The sequence below is a fragment of the Sander vitreus genome, chromosome 13 (genome assembly GCF_031162955.1).
Source record: "Sander vitreus isolate 19-12246 chromosome 13, sanVit1, whole genome shotgun sequence".
NCBI classification, from domain to species: domain Eukaryota; kingdom Metazoa; phylum Chordata; class Actinopteri; order Perciformes; family Percidae; genus Sander; species Sander vitreus.
In genome coordinates this window covers 24,037,447-24,059,764 of record NC_135867.1, presented here as the reverse complement: position 1 = coordinate 24,059,764, position 22,318 = coordinate 24,037,447, and the positions used below count along the sequence as shown (strand labels likewise).

The 22,318-nt window shown below is 41.5% G+C and overlaps 1 protein-coding gene across 1 annotated transcript; it reads right to left on the bottom strand.

Moving 5' to 3' along the window:
- Positions 1 to 236: 236 nt before the first annotated feature.
- On the bottom strand, positions 237 to 22,076 carry ints2 (integrator complex subunit 2). Its single transcript, XM_078265882.1, has 25 exons — positions 21,750 to 22,076; positions 20,673 to 20,981; positions 20,329 to 20,467; positions 19,531 to 19,633; positions 19,176 to 19,289; positions 17,932 to 18,062; positions 15,813 to 15,983; positions 14,733 to 14,953; positions 14,360 to 14,485; positions 14,082 to 14,153; positions 13,035 to 13,149; positions 12,496 to 12,564; positions 11,833 to 11,967; positions 11,557 to 11,733; positions 10,942 to 11,056; positions 10,095 to 10,199; positions 9,611 to 9,775; positions 8,429 to 8,630; positions 4,624 to 4,749; positions 3,971 to 4,172; positions 3,560 to 3,841; positions 2,909 to 3,016; positions 2,603 to 2,708; positions 2,096 to 2,272; positions 237 to 934 (listed from the first exon to the last, which is right to left on the bottom strand). The coding sequence occupies exons 2-25, from the start codon at positions 20,963 to 20,965 to the stop codon at positions 753 to 755; spliced, it is 3,636 nt and encodes a 1,211-aa protein (XP_078122008.1). The 5' UTR covers positions 20,966 to 20,981; positions 21,750 to 22,076; the 3' UTR covers positions 237 to 752.
- Between the last annotated feature and the right edge of the window lie 242 nt (positions 22,077 to 22,318).

The window sequence follows — 22,318 nt, the reverse complement described above, 5'->3', positions numbered from 1 at the left end:
CTTCCAAAAACCGCGAGAACAGGGGGCGGGACGAAATTATAATTAACTAAACAAAGTTGTTAACCAACTCGTCCAGACCGGAAAGTGTTATAGTCTAAACGTGTGGCCAAGAATCGGTAAACCGACAAGACCAGTTTGAACGTCTTGATAGTTAGATGAAGGGACAGATGGACACAACACAAACTCATTAACCAAAATGTTTCCCCTTTGTCCCAAATACACCTCATCAATGAAAGTTTTTTTTTTTTGTTTTATTGCAAACAAACACAGTACAAAAGCTCTACATATTATTTTAAGGCAACATTTTCCATTTTTCAGTAGCTGAGAAAAGGTCACTTAAAGCTTTAAAAAAATATGCCTATAGAAGTCAATTTAATGGACCCATTTAACATTTTTAATATTTTACTTTCTACAACTCCGAGCACATAAACATACATTTTCTAAAATTGAAGATCATGATTTATTTACAGGGTGTCAAATGGTAGAGAATGGATTTTTCAGTACTTGGCTTCAGTCCAGACTGAACAGATTAGAATGGATGTACAGTAACATGTCCCATCACATGCACATAATGAGAGTAACCCACAACCTTACATCCTCTGAAAACCAATGACAAATGTGATCAGTCCCAGTCCATTTGTGAAAGATGAATGGATGCGTGTTGACAGTAGCCCTCTCGAGAGTCTTTCAGAGGCAGTGTATAGTTCTTGGTTTAAGTCCAGTCCCTTCCTCTTCCTCTAGAATATGTGTGTCTATAGTCCATGAAGGGTGGAGCTGATGATGTCCATGAAGGTGGCCTCTACACAGTAACAGAGCTGGACATCAGGGTCAGCTCCGCCGAGTTCCTCTGCTGTTCTCTGGGGTAAAGTCAGCTTGGAGGAACCTCCTCCTGAAGCCACAGCCCCCTGAGGCTTCGCCTTCAGATACTGCAGGCCTGCGGCAGAAAATTAATAAACTTCTTATTAATGGTATTCATTAAACACTGATAGATCTCTCTAACTATACATTTTGTCATCTGTCTTCATTATATTAGTATGGCTCCGACTGATCTACAATACAGATTTGTTCGCAGTTTCTGGTATGCACATATATCTAGAAATAGTCATCATATACCATGTCCACGTACAAAAAATGTGTAAACATCAAGGCACATGCACAATTTAAATTCTCACTTTTTCTGTCCATGTGGTCTTACCATGTAGATCTTCTGAAAAAACTGACCACTTTTCAAAATCTACACACTATATACAGTACATATTATCTATAGTTGGAGTTGCCCAGTCAATCGGCAAGATCAGTATTTAAAGCTGATCAAGGCTTTTTAATTGGATGAGATCTGGCACACTCAGGACAGGATCACTGGATGATATTAATTGGATGGCACCTGGATGGAGCAGGCCAAAAACTACAAAACATGTCCAACACAGGTTAAATCATTAGGAATCCAGTGAAAGATTGTGTGCTTTCCCTTAACCTTTGAAGGGAACCTTTAAAAGGATGTATTTCCTTAGTTCAGAAATATTCAACTGTCAAACATATGCAGCTACATTACGTAGTAACATTTAAATATTTGATCGAGACTCAATATTAAATGACTAACACTGGGGGCCTTTTATTTACTTAATTTTAAATCTGGACATTACTATCTGTTTAATTTGGTCTAACCCCATGCGTAGGTAAAGGGCACAGCTAATTACAGAAAGGATCAACTAATATTACTTAGTGACAGTTTCCCACCTAATACCAAAAAAGCCAAAAATGTCCGTGTGTCAATGGCTGCATTTGAGCTTTTTCATGTTGGTTGATCTCTTAGTGTCTAATATAAATAATGCCATCAGAGCAGCGACTGCCAATGTAAGTGCAAATTGTTTCCTGGTCAGTGCTGACATCAGGTATAAATAGAGGCAATTCTAAGTTTCTGTTAATTGTTTTTGGAAGAGGAATTTACCTAAACATCGGTGTTAGGCGGTCCCTACTTGATAACCTCAAAGATGTATACTACACAGTGTTTCTACACTGGTGGTCACAACAATGAAAAGGAATTGTTACAAATTGCGTACTGATGAAAGCCAATCAAGTGACTAACTATACTCACGAGCGATGAGAGGGTCAATGTCCCTGGCTTTGGTGGCAACGTCGGAGGCACAAACCTGGCCCACTTGTATTAGCAGACCTGCAACATCATCATAGAGCGGAGGGAAGGCCTGGCAGAAGGCCACCAGGCATGGCAGGATGGGCATGAAGAAGGAGAAACGCTTGGCACGAGTCAGCACTAAAAAACAGAACATATTTAGAGTACACAAAAGAACTGTGTAAACAATAAATACAGTGGCTAATAGACTGGTACACACTATGCACTTATGTAATGGAGAGAGAATGCTGCACTAACAGCCGAAGGCCAGATGGCGGCAGCCAAATATAGGGATACAAATATCAAGACATACTGTATGCAAATGCTGCATTAAGTTGCAGTATACAGCAAGTCTGCTGGGAGCAAATTCAAGGATGGAGACACAAAAGTAGATAAAAAGAAGTGTGGTGAGTAAATGAGGCTACAACCAAAAGCATGAATGTATGAGATGTAAAGACACAGTTCACTGACCTGTGAGGAGGGTGCCCATGACACTGATGGCCAACCTGGCCACACTGAGGGACTTGGGTAGCGCATACTGGGTACACAAGTATGACAGCAACTGGATTGCAAAGATCTGTGTGGAAACACACATTCAGAACGGCTACACATTTTCCCTTACATATTTATGTAGCAAATATGCAAACACTCAGCAGCGAGCTCCCAATAGAGCTGCTTTAAAATAGAAAGAATGCAAGTGTAAGAGAGGCAAGTCTGGGATTTAAAGCCAGGAAAAACAGGGAGGATGAGAGGGGAGGGGGTGTTTAAAGGCCTCACCTGCTTTTCCAGCTGGGGCTGGGCCAGCAGCTCTGGGATGAAGTCCAGACAGATATGGATGGAAGGGATGCCTGCCACAGTTAGAGGCAGCAGAGCTTGAGGGTAACCCTGACAGAGAGAGACACAAAGATGGAGAATGACAAGGGAGGAATGAGGAATACACAGTAAATTCAATCAAGTAGTCATTTAAGCACACACAAGTACTTTGGCAGTGCGGACAAGCGTGGATTAGCTTGACAGAGGCAGGATGGTTTGATGAAATCCTCCATATGGTCCTCTGCTACTACTGGGAGTGCTGCAGCTACTTACAACTAATGCCATGGCAGAATGTGATGACTAATGGGGTCAACATGACTTGGCTCTTTTGAAAAACTGACCCGAAGGTATTTACAGTAATATGGAACTGTCCACTCAACTACTCACACAAACGGTATTTGCATGATAACATTTGGAGGGAAGCAAGAAAATCTAGTCATGCAGTAATGTTAATAAGAAGCAGGAATGTCATAAAGAGCCCCTGCTGGCCTTTTATTCAGACCTGTTACAACACACACTCTTTATGTTTGTAAACCTACCAGCCTTCCCACTGTCACAGTAAAACACAAAAATATCAAGTGTACAGCCCACTTCATCTTCTTCCTATAATGTTACCTGAAAGTGGACCAACTTGGCAATGTTAGGGTCGGCAATGAACATCTGATGCAGCAGACAACAGATGAGACATTGCACCTCCCTCAAGTCACTAAGAAGGCCTCCCTCTGGCTCGGCATCCTCTACGCCCCGCCTGGCTCTGGGCCCCAGGCTTCCCTGTTTCAATTTTTCTGGCAAGGGGCCCCCAATACTACTCAGCAGGCTCTCTGTGCTGGCCCCCAGCTGCTGCTCTTCGGAGGTTGGCAGACACACTTCCAGGAGAATCTGGACTGCTGCGCTGTCCTTGGGTTAAACAGAAACAGGTGGTTATCATGACTAGGTGGGAAAGGTCATCTCTAACATATTTTTTGGGTGTAATTGCATGCCATATTAGACAAAGTGCGTTTGTGTGTCAGTTAGTGGTTAAAATACCTGCGCAGATAGCAGGGCGTTTTTCAGCTCCTCCCTGGTGACCTCGGGTGTATCTGGCTGTCCAGGCACACCCAGGTTTGAGACCGTCTGGCTCTGCCGCTCAAAGTCAGCCGTCTCCTTCAGGTGGCAGTGTAGGTAGGCTTTTGAGGCCAGCAGGTAGCCATTCAGCATGTGAAGGACAATGTCCATTAAAGGAGGACACCTAACAAAAAAAAGTTGAACCTGTAATTTTTTTTTTTTTACTGAATGTTTAAATAAAAGAAAAAAAAAAGCATTTCCTTTGTCAATTCCATTGGTCTGGATAGAAGAGTCACATATACTGACATAGCTACAATTATTTGTTGATTATTAACATTAAAACACTGCAATAATAAGTGTTTTAAGGTTTAACGTTTTCTTTCAAGCTATCTGACAGACATCCTAACCATTCTTATATATTTATATATAAAATAAATGCAAGCCATTTGTCTGCCCATTTCCTCATGGACCGTAAACATGCAGCCAAAAACTTATGACCACAAGGATGTACATTACCATAGACCAACAAAACGTGTGAACAGGTGTATGCAATCATCCAATGTAGCATAAACAGAACTGTATACGTATGCTGTATCTGTCCATATATGGTCCTTTAGAATATGTCCTGTGGTTACCTGTAAACCCTTTGATCACAGCGCAGCACAATGAGAGGGTCCACCATCAGGTCGTTCTGAGTGTACCTCTGCTGCCTGAGCAGCTTAGCTGAAGGTTGGAGGGCGTTTACGGTCATCACCCACAACCTGCAACACAGACATTAGTTTAAACCTTCACTCATATAACACTAAGTGTTATAAAGTAGAGGAAATAGACTACTTTGGTGTTTCTTTGGCCCAGCATTTGGATCTTCATAACTCAAAAGAATTTCATTTCAAACTGAGATGTCTAACATTCAAAAAGACTGACAGGACATAAAGACACATTATGGCACTTTTTAAAAGGATATTATTAAAATTGCTCGTTGACAAAAATATCACACTTCCAGATGAACTACTAACAATGAACTAATCATGAACTGTCCATCTTTTTTTCCAAAATGGATTTATTGTATTTTGGAAGAAAAAGACTTAGATGCTACTAAAATATGATATGAGACACACTTCAGTAGGGGTTTAATTCAGTTGCTCACAAATTAGTCTGGGGCAGCATTTCACCCTTAAGGCTCTGACACACCAACCCGACGGCCGACCTTTGGCAGAAAAGGTAGTCGGACTGACTGCCTCCCCGAGTTGGTCAAAAAAGTGCCTCGGAACACACCGAAGCGACGCCGACTTGAGCGTACGTTCTGCGCATGCGCAAGACGTAATACGTCTCCATAACAGCAGGCGGCGCTAATCTGTATCGTCACCCAAAAAAATGAAAACTGGCAGCTGATTGGACGAACGCGTCACGTGGATCTGGCTTCTCCCGGATTTCAAAGCCAGACCATGATGGCGGCTCGTTCGGAATACGATCTCATATTGTACTAAAATAGTTCACCGAAACGGGTTTCTGAAAACATTTTAAGCGAGAAATAGGCCATGCAGTTGCTGAATCTGTCTTCATTTCAAATCGACAAAGGTCAGTTTAAAAGATTTTCGTCAGATTTTGAGAGGGGTTTGTCAGGCTCATCCCGCTCGTCATTTCCGGGTTAGCACTCCACCAATCAGATTGGTCATCGAGTCCGACTGCCCCCCTTCCGATTCAAAATGTCAAATTGGCCCAAATGAAGACCGATGGCTCCTCTGACTGACGACGGCACGGAACACACCGAACAGACTTGAGTCACTGACCTCGCCAGACTGTCCAACGGCCAATAATCGGGTTGGTGTGTCAGCGCCTTTAAACTCTCTTATCAGACCAATGCTAAACTATAAACAGCAGGGTACTCTTGGAGCTCCAAGCCGTCCTGCGAATCAAGTGAAATTTGACATTGCTGCCCTCCTGCTGGGTCCACCAGAGCCCAGCCCTCTGCAACATTCAATACTTTGAGAAGAGAGTGAGAATGGGGAAGAGGGAGTGGGCAACTATCCCTTAAAGCTCCCTCATGGAGAGTCTCCCTCAGTTTTCCTGCCCTGAGCTCTTCTTGTTACACAACCATTTTGGATCGATAGGATGTCTGCTCAGAGCTTTGGTAACTGTGCTCCTGTGGGCCCTGGGGCAGAGTGAGGGTTACCCTTTTCTGTCCAGAGAGTTCACGCAGGCTGACAGAGTTGTTTGGCTCAATACCTCTGATCTATTCACACAACAATCATTGAGCAAGCAGCCTGGGGTTAAGGGCAACAACTTTTCTTCCACAGGTCTCTTTTTAATCCATTTACCGAGTCTCACAGCAACTTGACACAGCCTTAGGAGAGACGACACCAAGTCAAGTACTACTGTTAACCCTCGACTGAAAATACATACAAATATGAATCTAACCACATTCGCAGGTAGTCTGGGCTGCATATCGCCACATTCTTTTAGCAGTGTGTAGGCGAATGTGTCCTCGGTCACATTAAGGACCTCCTGCTGCTTATAATAGAAGAGGGGTTGGTGATCGCACGTTGACTTCCCCCGCCAGGAACCAAGACACCGCTTGATTACATTAGACTCGAGCAGTTGCGGTTACATTCGGTCTCGGCATACTATTTACATACTCATACTGACCGACACTAGACTAGTCACATTCGGTAGCCTGGTGGTCTCCACGTAACAGTCTAACTACCATGTAGCAACATTCACTTCTAACATTTAACTTAACATAACTACCAAGATAACATTACGTGTATTTGTATGTGATATAATACTTTCCCCTTGGTAATGTAGCCTATGAATTTCAATGAACACAATTCTAAAATGCACGAGACATAAAGGCTTCTGGGATTGGTTGATAACTCAAACTTGCCGAGAACCTAGACACCCGTTTGATTACATAGACTCATGCACTAGGCACGGTTACGGTCTTGTTCAGTAGCCTGGTGCGCGGTCTCCTTATGACAGTCTCCTCGTGACAGCCTACCTACCACGTAACAAACATTTAACTTAACATAACTACCAAGATAACATGATGTGTATTTGATTGTGATGTACTTCCCCATCGATAATGTGTGAATTGCCATGAACACAAGCATCTAAGATGCACCAGAAACAAGGCTTGGTTAATAACTCAAACTTGCCGAGACACCGCTAGATTACATTAGACTCGAGCAGCCGGTTGCACGGTTACATTCGGTCTCGTTCAGTAACCTGGTGCGCAGTCTAGGTAGCCCATTTCCTGATTGATTCTACCACCACTCCAGTGGGGGCGCTAATGAGCTAGATTACTACACACAGTAGCAGAAGAATACCAGCTACACACAACGGCACGAATGAGATAAAAAAAAAACAGGAGTGAGTCGGTTCATTGACGTATGGCACTCGATTCTCCCGGTTCAGTGACACGAGTCGGGTTAATTAACCGGCTCTTCTGTCAGTTCGTCAACACTACTCCACACTCCACAGTTCTCTTCATACATCCATGCACTCCACTTCAGGAGCGGTCAGCTCGGCGGACTCTCAAAAACTGACCTTTGTCAATCAAAAAAACAGACAGATTCAGCAGCTGCATGGCCTATTTCTCGCTTAAGAAACACATTTTGGTGAACTAGTTTCTTAAAATACGAGATCGTAGTCCGTTTTGAAATTCGGGAGCAGCCAGACCCATGTGACGCGTTCCTCCAATCAGCTGCCATGTGTTGCGTTCGTCACGCTCATCCCGCTTGTCATTTCCGGTAAGTGTTTTAACATAGGTGTCGAAAGTGGGCAATACGGCACTAAGTGGTTAGTGCACATTGGCAGTGTACTGATGAACCGTGCGACGCGCACACGCTCCGAACTGAGATTAGCGAACCAAACGGTTCGGATGTTTTTTCATGAACCGTACAACCCCTAAGAGCGGGTAAGTGGGATCCAATCACAAGTGGTCTCTCAAAATGCCTGTGTAGAACCTACTGTCTTACTAGTTTTGAAGATTTGTGAACACAACATCAGAGCTGTCCACTTGTGATCCAATAACTCAGGAGGATGTTAAGCCCAGGTCAGAAAAGGCCTTACATTTTTTTTCAGTTTGTTTACTTTTTTCTCATTAACTTGAGGAAAAATTCAGCATTCTAATTAGTGAAGAAAAGATACTTAGTTGGACTCTTGATTGATTTTGAGCCCCAATACTCAAGTGATGCCATTCATTTAAGGCATGCTAATAACGCCTTAAGCCAGAAAATATATCATATTCACTCGACATATCATATCAATTATCTGGAATCTTATATGACAGTTAAACTAGCACAATGTAAACAAATTGAATTTTCCAATTACCATGATATAGCATTCCCATTTGACATTCAGTGGAATTCTCACCTGAGGCTGTAACAGTAGCATTTTTTATTCTTTGTTACAACATTTAATCGTGTCCAGAGCAAGTACCTGCGGGGCATCACAGTGTTGAGGCCCATCCAGAGCTTGTTAAGGGTCTGCAGTATTCGGCGAGGCACAGCAGGCTCCAGCAGCAGAGCCATGCTGGCTGTGAGGGCCTCCGCATAAGGGATCAAGTCTCCGGGTGAAAGCAGCGTTAAATGCTCCAGGATCCGCATCAGCCTGGGACTGCTAGATGGTAACTTCTGGAAGGCTGAGTGGGGTGAGGGATGACAAACAGCTAAATTAATCTTCACATTTAAGACAAATATGCATATTGAAATTAAAAGAAACCAAAGAGATAAAACCAAATCCTTCTGGAGCAGCAAGTTGATAGTAGCAACATCTGGCAAACATGTTCGTTTTGACTAAATGGTGGTAAGAAGAAAATCAAACTGCATCACCCTTTAACCTTAATCCACAAAAAAGTGTGAATCAAAGATAAGTGTCTAATTTACAGAATGAAAAATGATACTGAGTAGGTCATTCACTTAAAAGGTCAAGTTCCACACCATCGTTGCAGTCTGCTGTTGAAACCCCCGTTCACCTCCTACCGCCAAGCCCTGGGAGCCATTTTTACTTACTTACTTTCCTATTCATAATTAATGAATCCATTGTCTTTTCCTTGTGACCATTATTAAGAGGAACGTTGCAACGCAGAGGAAACCTTAAACACACCCTGGATATGTTAGAACAACACAATTGTGCATAGCTGCATAAAATATTAAATATCAATTTGTAAAGGTACACGTACGCATTAACCTGCATAATAGTGTGTGAAACTGATTATCTGTTACACTTTTGCATTTTGTCAAGGGTCTCTATCAAAGAAAAACCAATTACAGCATTATCCTCTAAACCTTGAGGGATTAACCATTGAGATAAGATTTCAGTTAGATAACGGCTTACAACTGTACAACTGAGATTTGCCTTTAAACTCTTTTCAATCTTAACGATGTCTATTTACCTTTGAATTGTATCTAATCAACTCTTGTAGCGTTATTTTATTTCTATTTAACTTATGCATATACAGTATATGGCACTGATTGTTAAAGGACTTTGATAATATTTCTCACATTTCTAAAAATCTGGCAATGCTAGCAGAAAGGCACGGGAGCTCTAAATAAGGAACTACCAGCCTTAACCTTCTGCACAAACCCTATTTCTTTCATCCCTTATTCCCACCCTCCTCACCCTGGTGGAGCTGGCTCTGAGTGTATCTGCAGGTGTTGCTGGGCAGCATCATCCTCCTCAGCAGGGGCAGGGTACCAGTCACCTCCTCTTCACACACCCAGTCCTCCACTAGACATAGGTGGGGGTAGTTGGTGGCCAACAGCCTCAGCAGGGCAGAGTGCAGACCTGGGAACAGGAAAAGAGAAAGGAAGGTTATTTTAAAGTGTTTTTCCCCAATAATTTAGTGTTGTTTAATTTCCTTTTTTGAGTGTTCCTTTTTTCAAACATAAAAGGCTTAATTATTTTCACCAAGGGATAATCACTCCCATTCTTTATTACTGAAAGAGAAACAGATTGGAGGCCTATCTGGTGGAGTACTAATATTTACTGAGATATGTAATGTGGGGTTATAACTACAATCTTGGTATGTAACTTGTGTGCTTCCATATAAGTTAAATAAAAGGTGGCTATAGAGATGTAACCAAACGTTAAGCCCATGTCTCACCCCCTAGCTCCTGCTGCAGTCCCTGGGCCTGGGTAACCAAGTACTTAATGGGGATCTGGTCCATCAAGGCTGCTGAGTAGGACTTTGGTTTCCTCTGCATCAAGGCTTTAAATAAGAGAGAAAGGATGAGTGAAGCAAAGAAACTATGAGACAGGAAACAACAAGGATGATAACGTGAAGCAAGAAAAGGACAAGATGGAGCATAAGTGTTTTATTTGGCAGGGTAAGGACGCCAGAGCCGGTGTGCCGATGCGGTAGAGGAGCGGAGGTGATTTTTCATTGACGTGGGTTCATTACCACTGCTGATGGGCTTCATTACTCCTTCCTTGAAGGCTGTGGGAGCACTTAGGTAAACACAGCAATTAAAGAGATGGGCATAAACTCTCACATAAATCTGGCCTAATGAAGGGCAAGCGGAGAGCTCGTCATGGGAGAGAATAAACACTGACTAGGCTAACTGCTAATGCTCAATCTAACCTACAGCTGTCCTAGTTAGCTCAGCTCCCGCAGCCGTTGTACTTGGCTTTTTGTCAGCCCTCCATTTATTCTCTAAGAAGCGGCCAACATTCAGTGCAGAGAGAGAAAAGGATGAATGACTGCACATCCAGAGTGAGAGCATCTCCTACAACTTAACAGAGGACAAAAGCTGCCTTTCTCTTCACACTGCCTGACGAATTCCCTCCATTTCACATACAATACATCCTTCAGTGGAGGAGATGACAATGGATGCACTTTGGACAGGCAGAAGAAGAGAAAATAAGAAATGGAAGGAAGTGAGCCAACAGCACAGTGGGAACCCAGTCACGGTGCAGTGTTATATAGGACACAGATATTGTCAGGTACATACCCAGTTGTTTGGTGCTCGCCAACAGGTTCTCTTCATAAGACAGGATGTAGTAGAGGATAAGGAGTTGGGTGGTGATGGAGTAGCGTTGCCGTCCTCCTCGACTACCCTCTCCTTGCTAATCAACAGCAAAAGAGAAGCAAAAACAGCTACAGGTCAGGGATGGGACAGGCAGAAAAACAGGGCTATGCATCATCAGTGAATGTGGGGATGGATACTTAGATTCATCAGCAACATATAACTGGAATGCTTGAGTTTCCATTCAAACAAACCAATTTACATGGACTATAAAAAACGTTAAGTCATTATTCACACATTGATGTCATAAACATTGTGTTTGCAGCAACAAAAGACTTGTTTTTAAATACAAAAGGGTTTTGAAGAAGAAAAAAAAGATTGGATATAAAAAGGCAACATTGCCATTGAAGAGAGGTAACAAACTATTAGCTCTAGTAATTTAAGAAGAAAATATTGCCTTTAAATATTCAACAGACCGTCAGATATTAACAAAATAGGATATGTAAAACTATAGAACATACCAAAAAAAAAAAAATGCCATTAACTGTAGGTTAAGTTTAAGTTTTTTGCAGTTCCCATGAGAGCCTCGGGCTGACTCACCCCAGCAGAGCACTGGAAGACATTAAGGATCTCCTGCTCGGTGATGGGCTGGTTGGTGGCCTCTGGGTTGGCTTTGGATGCTGGAGTGAGGATGGAGTTGATATAGGCATCAATTAGGGGAATCAGTTGGGTATGGATGGGGGTGGTTGTCTCACAGAGCTGGCGATAGATCCAATCCTGGAGATGCACACAAGGACAGCACCCGAGGAAAATGAAACCGACTTAACACAGCCAGTCATCCATTCATCAATGAGCCATTTAGTGCACATCTCCTACCTTGATGGACACTTTGTGCTTGGTGAAGGCTCTGCTCCGAAGCAGCTGGTAGATACAATGAATGGGGAGGAATCCTGTGATGTTGGCACTTAGGTTGTTGGTCACTGCAACCCTCACCGCATGGGCTGTAACAACCTACACACCAGAAATCAAAAACAAGTTATCTGAACAGCAACAATGGAAAACAGACAAAGCACTCCTACAAATTCTGCATAGTTCAATATTACATTATAGTGAGATTGTGCAGAACTGAGAGTATGGCAACGTATGAAACTTCTTGATTGCTAATTACCTTTAACAACATACGTGGGAGTAAACATGACTGACTGCATCATACATCAAGTACATACACAGATGTAGGACTGGGCCATATGATGATATATGATATGCAGTGAGATGATAGATTTATACCTTTACCCAAAACACCTGGGTAGCGTTAAATAATGTACATTAAAGTGATTTATGACCACTTTTAGAGGGAAACTTTTTTTCATTTTCACAAGTTGTTAAATTATAAGCTTCTATATTCCTGAGTGTACAGTGGCTCTCAATGGGGAAAACAAATAATCGTTAAGAATTAAACCCAACACAAATATACAAATAAATAACTGAACACTGGAATAAGCAGAGAGAAAATGTCCATAAAGATTACAAAGTATGTACCTGTTCTGTGAAGATCTCCTGTGTGAAGATAGTCTTCATCTTGCTTAGAGAGCTGGGCTTGATGGCAATCTGTAGTAAGTTGAACATTGGCAAGAAAAAGAACATCAACCATGGTAGGTTTACTGTGAGTGAAAACAACCTGCAGGCAACTGTGCTGGTATTTTGTAATTCCCTCCTTTCATATTTCATAAGAAAGATTCTACATGGCAGGCGCAACGTCGAATTGAGAGGATTGCCCTAGGGGTGGAAACAAACAGGCTCTAAATCCAATTACATTACACATCTTAGTGGAAAATGCACTGAGACAGGAAAACTACTTAGCACACAGGCAAGAAACAATAGTGCACTTAATAAGTAATAAAACAGCAAATTGGCCACAGGGTATAGAGTGTCTTGGTAGATTATATGTCTATGCTGCAAGTGTTTCATCAGTGATAGTGTCTTTATATGCACCACTGCTGCAGTGGAGGAGTGTGGCCAGTAGCTGGTCAGTCGGACTGATGTATTGATCACTGCCTCCCTCCCACCTACCACCTTACCTTCATCCCCAAAGTAGAGCACACCAACTCAATAATGGAGCTGAGCTGGTTGCTATGGAAATACATGGCAACCAGTAATAGCATCTCTCCAAAAGAAGCAGATACGCCTGCAGCACTGTAAGGAGGAGGACACACATATGCATGGGAGGCGAGTGAGAAAAATGTCATTAATCCTGCCTCTTACAGGACAGAATTTCAATAAACTGATTATGCTAGTTGCATCAACGCACACACACTCTCTTACTCACTCACTCTTCTATCAGCATGTATCCCTTAAATCGCCCCTTAAGTCCTGTAAGACTCTGTGATGATGTATGCTTTACGACTAGAGTCACAAACAAACACACATTCATATGTACTGCTGCAGTTATAATGTGACGTTAAGACAGGCCATATTGTAAGCGCTACAAAATCTCATTGTGAATAGATATTAGATATGTACAAAGTGTATCTACTACCCAAATATTTAAAAATCACACAGTGAAAAGTTAAGCTTCATTTAATTAAAAGGTGCTCTAAGTGATTTCACGCATATTTTAGGCTACAACATTTTTCACATACAGCAAACATCTCCTCACTATCTGCTAGCTGCCTGTCCCCTGAACACACTGTAAAAAAGTGGTCTCTGTAGACAGCCCGGGATCCACAAATGGCAACAAAAACAAATTGTGCCAACCTGCACCACCAAACAGTCTTCCAGCGTTCCAGCCAATAACCGACAAGAAGGATTTTGGGGTGGGGGTTGGGGGGGTTAGTGCGCGGAAGCACGGAAGGGAGGGCGAGGGGACGGGATGAGGAGGAGGGAGGGGCGAGCTAGCCTCGTTTTGTTTGAAAATACTTCGACGTCAACAAGAAGTGCCATCACCCAACATCGCTTAGAGCACCTTTAAGTATCAAGTCTTAAAGATCTTAATTGTGACAGATTTTGGTAAAAATGTACTCACCATTGTTTGAACATGCAAACTAAGTAACACAGTTTCTCCACACAGTAATGCCTGTTCAATAATGCCTCATTATCATGAAAAAAAGTGTAGAGCTTCTCCTTACCTCTCAAAGTATTCCTCCTCTTTGATCATCCAGCTGAGCCACATGACCATCAGCTGTTCCTGCTCTGGAGTGCTAGACACACAAAGATGATAATGCTCACACTCCATATAACAAAGTGACAATATTCAATTCCAAAAGACTTGCGTGCTGCATTGGCAGAAAATCAAAACTCAAGACCACTAAGAGTTTGTGATTTGTTTGTGGGTTTGTGATCCCAACCAACTGTATTTGTGCAAAGATGTCTAAAAGTAGGAGTCAATAAGACTAGCGTTATGTACCTGACCAGAGTAGGGAAGGCCAGCAGCTTGCAGAAGGACAGAGAGACAAAGCGCACACCGGCAGGTGTGGCCGGGGGCCGGCTGGTCATCAACTGCAAGAGCTGCTCTGCCTCTTCATCTGTAGGTCTGCAGAGGGATCACATTGAGTATATTATCTCAAAAACGTGAACTTTTTTATAACTAAACCAATGCTCTAAACACATTCACTGACTGTGGAACATTGAAATAATAAAATAAAGCATTTATAATTAAAAACAACAGGCCACACACTTGCTTTCAAATATCAAAATCTAAAAACAATCAAATACACATCAAAATCCTGATCAAAGAAGTATCAAATATCAGTAGGGCTACTGCATCCTCTTTGACCTACCTGAGGCCCGCAATGCCCATGAGGGCACAGTACAGTCGGAGCAGAGCGCTGGCCTTCACCACATGCTCCTCTCTGAGGCCAGAGTACCCTGCGCTGGCCTCCTCTTCCATATCACCGTCATTGGGCATGTGGGTGCTGCGGGAGCGTGGCAGGATAGCGACCAGCTCCAGCAGCAGCTGTCTGCGCATCTGCCACAGCACAGAGCTGCTTTCTCTCTTTCGCTGGCAGTACATAGAGAAAGGCATGAGTTCACTACTGTGCTTTCATCCAAGTGCTTACATTAGGGCTCCAACTAGTGAATGCTTGTTTCATTTCTTTATGATGAAAAAAATGATGATAAACAAAAAAAATTGATTAACAAAATTATGAATTATTCATAACAACTACTTTTCTGTCTAAATATGGTCAGAACAATACATTTACCCAATGATGCAGAGAGGCTTTTCTACAGAGCTGAGGGAGAGCCTCAACAATAAGAAACATTCAAGGGAAACAAACAAATTATGGCATTTGCAGTGAAAGGCTGACTGTGAAAAATATCCGTCTGTCTTCATAAAGTGCCAGAATTGCCAGCAGATGGAAAGATGCATGCTTTCATTATTATCTTTTGTTATATCTTAAACGTCTAGGACAATTCAATTCAAGATATGACAGAAAAGAATAGGGGTGTCAAAACAAATTGTCCCATGCTGGGCTAGGGAATGCATTATATCAATGACAGTCCTTCACAAGTATGGAAAGAGAAACATACATGAGTGAGTGAGTGAGTGAGTGAGTGAGTGAGTGAGTGAGTGAGTGAGTGAGTGAGTTGTGTGTTGTGTGTTGTGTGTCCAGACGTACACCACAACATATTTTTTTGCCACCTCACGCAGAGTACTTTTGCTTCAGTGTCCTCTGCTCAACATGATGAGACAAGATACCAAAGTTGCTCTTACATATTGGCATTGCAATCTTCTCTGTGTTATTTTTGCCAAAATACTTCTGCAACCAGTTTTGTGTCTATTTGAGCAAACTAGAGTGTTTGTGGGCGCCTAATTAATCAATATTTAATGCAATACAGAGTCAAGCCTGGCCTCTTACCTGTTGTCCATTGCGAATGAACATGCTGAACCAGGTACGGACTTTGCTATTGGTACCCAGTAGTAGACCGCTAACATAAGAGACTAGGGGACTGACTGCCTCATCTGGTGTATCTGGTCTATAGTCCAGAGTCAGAGCCACACCCAGACCAGGCAGGTGGCATTCCTCCACCTGGGAATACACAGAATGAAGAAAAATAACACACAGTAAATTATATTATTATATTAGTAAATTATTCTGATGGCATGCTTAAAATGATATAAAGCGGAGGAAAGGGAGGTGGAGAAGCACATATTTTGACATGTTTGCTTGAAAAATGACTCAAACTATTATTTATCAAATTAGTTGCTGATTAACTTTCTGTTGATCAACTGATCATTTAAGCTCTGCTATACATCATTTTCCAGCATTCTTTATCACTTGCATGTTTCAACCATTCTCGGGACATTTTTTTTTTTGGTAGAGTATAATAATATATAAAGTCTGGCTGATACAAGTCCTGCTGATACATTATTCAGGAAGGCAATGAATTTCTACTACCTCCTGGGGCCTCGTTCGATAACTGACATGGTGCTGTAACCTTCTTCAGAGCAGGGGGGAGTAAGAAGACAAATTTCTCCCTTCAGGGATAGTATCACAACGTGTATCACAACATCAATCAGTAAAGACAAAACATCTTTTTAAAATGTATGATGTGAATGTTTGTGTGAAATAACTAGAGAAAAAAATTCCCCTGGCCAAACAGAGCCCATCACTAGTTGATTAAATTCATCAATTAATCTGCTCACTATTTTGATTAATCGATTGGTTGTTTGGTCTAACAAACTTGCTGGAAGACAGGGTTGTAAACACTAGAAAGCAACATGGAAGCCAGTAAAAAATGTTACAGTGGTTACTTCTTATATTATATCCGTCACTTATTCGGTCTCTCTTTCAAACTTTTTGTAGACTAACTTGGAACAAGTTTAAGTGTTGCTTGCACGGAGATGGACAGAATTTGCAGCTGAGATTAGGTTAGTCGCAGAAGTTACCGATGGAGGCGACAAGCCTTTTATGCCGTTATTAGCATGTCCACCCGGGTGTTATGTTTCCATCACTGCCGATTGGAGCTGGAGCTGATAAATAGCTATGACTACTGCAGAGTAACTGCTCCTGGGAATGAATGCCAATTGTAACCTTTCCTACTCAAGACAAAAGCCACATGTTAGTGGGCGTTGGTAGGTTTTTTGTCCAGTGGAAAAGGGGCTTAAGTGAGTTTTTTTTGGTTGTTTTTTTTTACTGAAAACAGAAAACGACACAATAAGGAGCGGTGAAATCGAACCAAAGATGTGGGACGGACAGCTAAACAATTAGCTGAACCCTGACTATAAACTACTAGCCTTGCATTGCCAGACCTAGCCTGGCTGCAACTAACGATTATTTCCATGGTCGATTCATCCATCTATTAATTTCTCGATTAATCAATTACTTCTTTTGTCTATAAAATGTCAGAAAATGGTGAAAAATGTCAATCAGTGTTTCCCAAAGCCCAAGATGACATCCTCAAATGTCTTGTTTTGTCCACAACTCAAAGATATTCAGTTTACTACATATAGGTTTAAAGAAACCAGAAGATATTTACATTTAAGAAGCCGGAATTACCTGTCTAAATAAAGGTTACATGAAAATTAAAAAAAAGACTTTAAAGCCATTATGTTTAGCATTTGAAAATTCACGGCCTTAGCACTTAAGGAGGCATACACTGATAAGGCATGTCTATTATGCTGCTTCAAATTTCTTAGGTGTTACGAGAAACTGCAAATCATTTAAGACGTTACAGTAAATACCTATGTTGAGATGATACTTTCGGCAAATAATTAATTGACTTCTACACAAACATCCTGTAACATTTTGTAATGAAAGCATACCGCACAAACGGTAGAGATACTAAACATTGTGCTAAGTTAAAAAGTATTAAATTTAGTTTAAACATACATAATTCATGTGAAATAAAGCCAGGATAGCAGAATAAATTCAGCACAGATGCATCTCCAGCAGAATATAGCAGCTGTGATGGATTCTCTCATCTGAAGTAGATACACTTTGGGTGGTTATTGATTAAACAGTGTGAGTTACTGACCACCATAGCTCTGATGTTGAGGGCCTGTGAGGGGTTCATCTGACAGAGCTGCCTGAGGGCTTCAGTCCTGCGTCGACCACCCACACTCTCCTCATCCTGACGCTCTCCATTCTTGATCAAACCTCTACAAACTGCAGAGACAGAAAAACATTATTTGGACTAATCAATTACAGTGTGAGGAAAACAGTGTGCAGATGCTGCAAAGTGCAGACATGTGCAAACAACAAAACAACTGTACTATGACTTGTTTATTTTGATACTTTGTACCTGGCTATTAGCAACTTGCTCACTGAATTTGATTTTCCCACAATGTAAAAGGAAATACTGTTCAATCAATACATGTTAATGTTGTATGTCATATCTGCTTATAATGTGACCCTTGCTTTAAGGTCTCCACAGTAAGACTGTTATCATTTCTCCAATGTCATGTTCCTCCATAAATACCCTAAACCGTAGAATCATGACTCATTTATCTGCCTGTAAATAAGATTTAACAGCCATCACAAGACAGCATTTCCACAGCCTTATCTCATTATTCCTTGTACTTTTTCCACAGCTGACAATTTAAAAGGCCAACTATTTACGGTTGGCCTAGACTATGGCATGCACTGAAATGATATCAGTTTCCATCTCTGCCACTACTGGATTATTTCATATGCCATAAAGGAGCCAGTGGAGTTAGGTTTGGTTAGCAGCTCGTGTTCAACATCACAGACCTTGATGCTTCTAGACAGAGCCATTTCCCACACTTCACCCTTAGATCGAATTATTTCACTTTCAATTCAATGAAACAAGGTCTTTTCCTTTAACAAAGCCAAAAGGATTCCTTAATGTTGACTGCTATGTAACGCACACAAAAGCTATTGACTTAGACCTGACCCTCTGTGTGATAAGGTTGCACTGGAGACAGCGAGAGTTTTATATATAATGCGTCTCTCAAAGCACACTCTGTGAGCCAGAACAACACAATAATGTTCATCATCAATCAAAGACAAATTGCATGGCTAGAATAAAGGGGAAACATCTAAACTCAGAAAGAAAACATGAGATGGCAACTCAATAGCAATCTGCCTATGATTATAATGAAGCTACCACAGAAACCTTTTACGGTTAAGTAAAGCCCTATTTCTGCCACAGCAGGTACACTCACTAACCATATGAAGCTAGTACTGGCAATTAAACAGCCACTCTATCTTAAATTATCAGCTGACAGCATGTTCAGTGTTGTAAGACAGATGAATTACCTTCATTGAAGCTGTCAGGGACATTGGCAACCAACAGACACAGAAACCAGTCTCCATTGCGGACATGAAGCAAAGCCTCTGCCACATCCACAATGGGGAGCAAAGAAGGCAGCTCTAAGAAAAAACAAAAATAAACACGCATTCTAGACAACAACTTGTCAACTGCAGAGGATAATATCACTGAGGTGGATTATTTTCAGGCTGACTTTACAGAAATATTAGGTTTTTTTCTTAATATACAGGTCATGTTTGCTCATATACAGTATATGTGTACAAAATCCATTGTATTCTGCACCATTCCGCTTCCACAGCACCTTTAGGTAAAACTGTTAAGAAGATGAAAGGAGTTGGGTACCTGCTTGTAAAATGCAGAGGACATCAGCGACCTCATCCAAGTAAACATGGCTTTCAAAAAGTTCAGAGGACTTTAAGAAAAACTCTCCATTTGAGTCTGCCACCTAAGAAATAACAAGGTAATGGAAAACAGACAGTGTTTATCAATCATCCAAGTCATCCTATTAGGTGAAGTACAAGGGCAATTGCAGTACAAAAAACGTATATCATTTGTCAGTGTAAGATCAGCTGCCCGAAATTTAGGAATAATTTCTGATGCCAACTTAAGCTTTGACAAAAAAGTAAAGGAAGGTGTGCAATCTTCTTACATCCAAGACCCATTTCTGCAAGTAACATATTTTCAATTATTCAGAAATGTGTACTAAATAATTCATGCTTTAATTTCTTTATATTTAGACAACTCTGTCTCTCTGTATTCAAGCATGAAAGATGTCTCTTCTGCATTTCTATATTATACAAAATGCAGTAGCTCAGACTTAGGCCGCTAAAATCACCAAAATCCCCCATTTCTGCAGTGTCTTGGTAACCTATGTACAATGCTAGTTATCAGGGTACTTTAGTGTGGCATAACCAGTACTATCTTTCAATTCTATAGTTAACTACCTTTATACATTTACTTTGTCTAATTTAGTTCATCATCAAGCACATTTTGTTGTCTTTTCTTGTTATGATGCATATTGTTTTGTTATTTATTTCATTGGAATAATACTTATGCCATTTTTTCACCATTTAAGATAACTTCATTCAGGTTGTCAATGTCCTTTGATTTACTGAATCATATGGGGACCTCTGACTGTACCTTATTCATGATAGACAACAGTTCACTGAGGGTCAGACGGAGTCTCCTGAGGGGATCACTGTGTTCAAACTCCAGGGTCAGGCCGTGCTGTAGCTGTGACACCAGGATGCTTTCTCCATTAGAGCCACCTGCCTTATGCCTGGCAGAAAAGACAGCACGTTGTGTATAATGCTAAAATGAACTCCACGTGAGTTTTTGGAAAACAGTGATCAGTTGTAGAGTTTTTATGAAGAAAGCAATATATGTATGACTTGATAAAAAAACAAAAAAAAACAGAGGCAGTTCATTCTAATCATTACCAGACTGTAGCAATAACTTTATTACCACAGACTATTCAGATATACCTGAGCTGCTGCTCCTTCCGTGCATCCTGCTCCAAGGCATGAAAGTCAACAGACAAAAGTGCTACAATGGAGTTGACAGCTTCTACTCCAGAGAGCAGGCGGAGGATAAGCTTCTTGTCCTGTGCCCATGACTGGCTCTGGTCAGCTGGAGCACATAAAGCCATCCTCACCAGACAGGGTAGCAGCAGCCTCAGCTCAGGGTCACTTAGGGCAGCCAGACTCGCCACATCCACCTTCTGCATGGCTTCAAAGGCATAGGAGCTGACAAACTGCAGCCCTGCACTGTCTGCCATCTCTCTGCAACTAAACCTGTAAGGAACAGGCAAAACAGACCATTTAAAAGGGCAGAATCGAATGTCTCATGAAGCAAATAAAGTAGACAGTCTTTTAGTCTGAGTGTCTTGTACGATATGAGAAGATTCACTGATACAAGGGTTTATCAAACACTACAGAAACTCTTAACTTATAGTTACTTAACTATAGAATGCCAGGCAAGTAAGAGTTCTGTTGACATAACAAGCTGAGTTAACGCTAGCTAACTCTGTCACAAAGTGCCAATGCATTCATTTCTCATTTACTAATAACGTTAGTAAATCTTCGGATCATAAGTAACTTAATGTGTTTGTTAATTTGGCTATCGCGGATAACTAGCTTACGCCAACGTTAGTGGTGCTAATGCTAAGTTAGTTAATACTGGTAAGATTAACGGTAATGTTAGCTATATCGTGGAACATTAACCTGTCTGCCCATGCCAACACATTATTCCGATTCATGAGTAACGTTTGCACTTAGAAATGTTTAATATGTGTTTTATAAGCACAAGCAATATCGTAATATACAGCCAACTCCAACAGTTAACGCTAGCTAGCTAATAGCTAACGTTAACAGGCAGTAGATAACACTCATTCAATATCGCATTGATATCCCCAATCGACCCTTAGCATGCTATTAGCCAGCTAACAGCTAAGCTAGGCTAACTTGTCAGACGATAATACTCGCATGTGCTGTCTGGTCCGTCTCTGCCGTGTTAATATGCAGTGTAAATACAATAACGATAATTCGAAAGAATCATCTTACCTCACTTATTAGGATGATTCTTAAAAAATAAATCGTCACCATCGAGGCCTTCAGACCTCGGACTACGTTGTGTACCGTCAGCCTCTATCGCTACAGACGGAGAGTCCAAACCCAATGGCAAAGAAAGAAGCTTGTCTTAGCTGTTGCCCCAGTAGGTCTATGGAGATGTCTTTGTAAGGCTCTGTCTATTATGGTTTCCGCACATCCACTTGGGTTGTATCTTTATCTACAGTGATTACTATGTCGCTTTGACAGTGAGGGAACCAGTGTAGAGTCAGCACCGTGGAGCAGCGCTGACTGCCCGCAATGACAGTGACTGGAGGAGGCAGTACCATACTCCAGTCCTGCCCTGGCTACAGGCAGTGATGTGTAACAAACATGGGCTGGGCAATATTGACACGTTATAGAAGTATAATGGGAAACGTATTTCATTTTCAGAACAAAGCAGTGGCTCTGGTCTAGTATACTTTTTAAGTTGTTCGGAATCGGCTCCTTGGATAAGGGCAACATATTTCCAAAATTGTGACATCACACCATGACCCTGTGTATAACTAATGGAAAATAGAGAG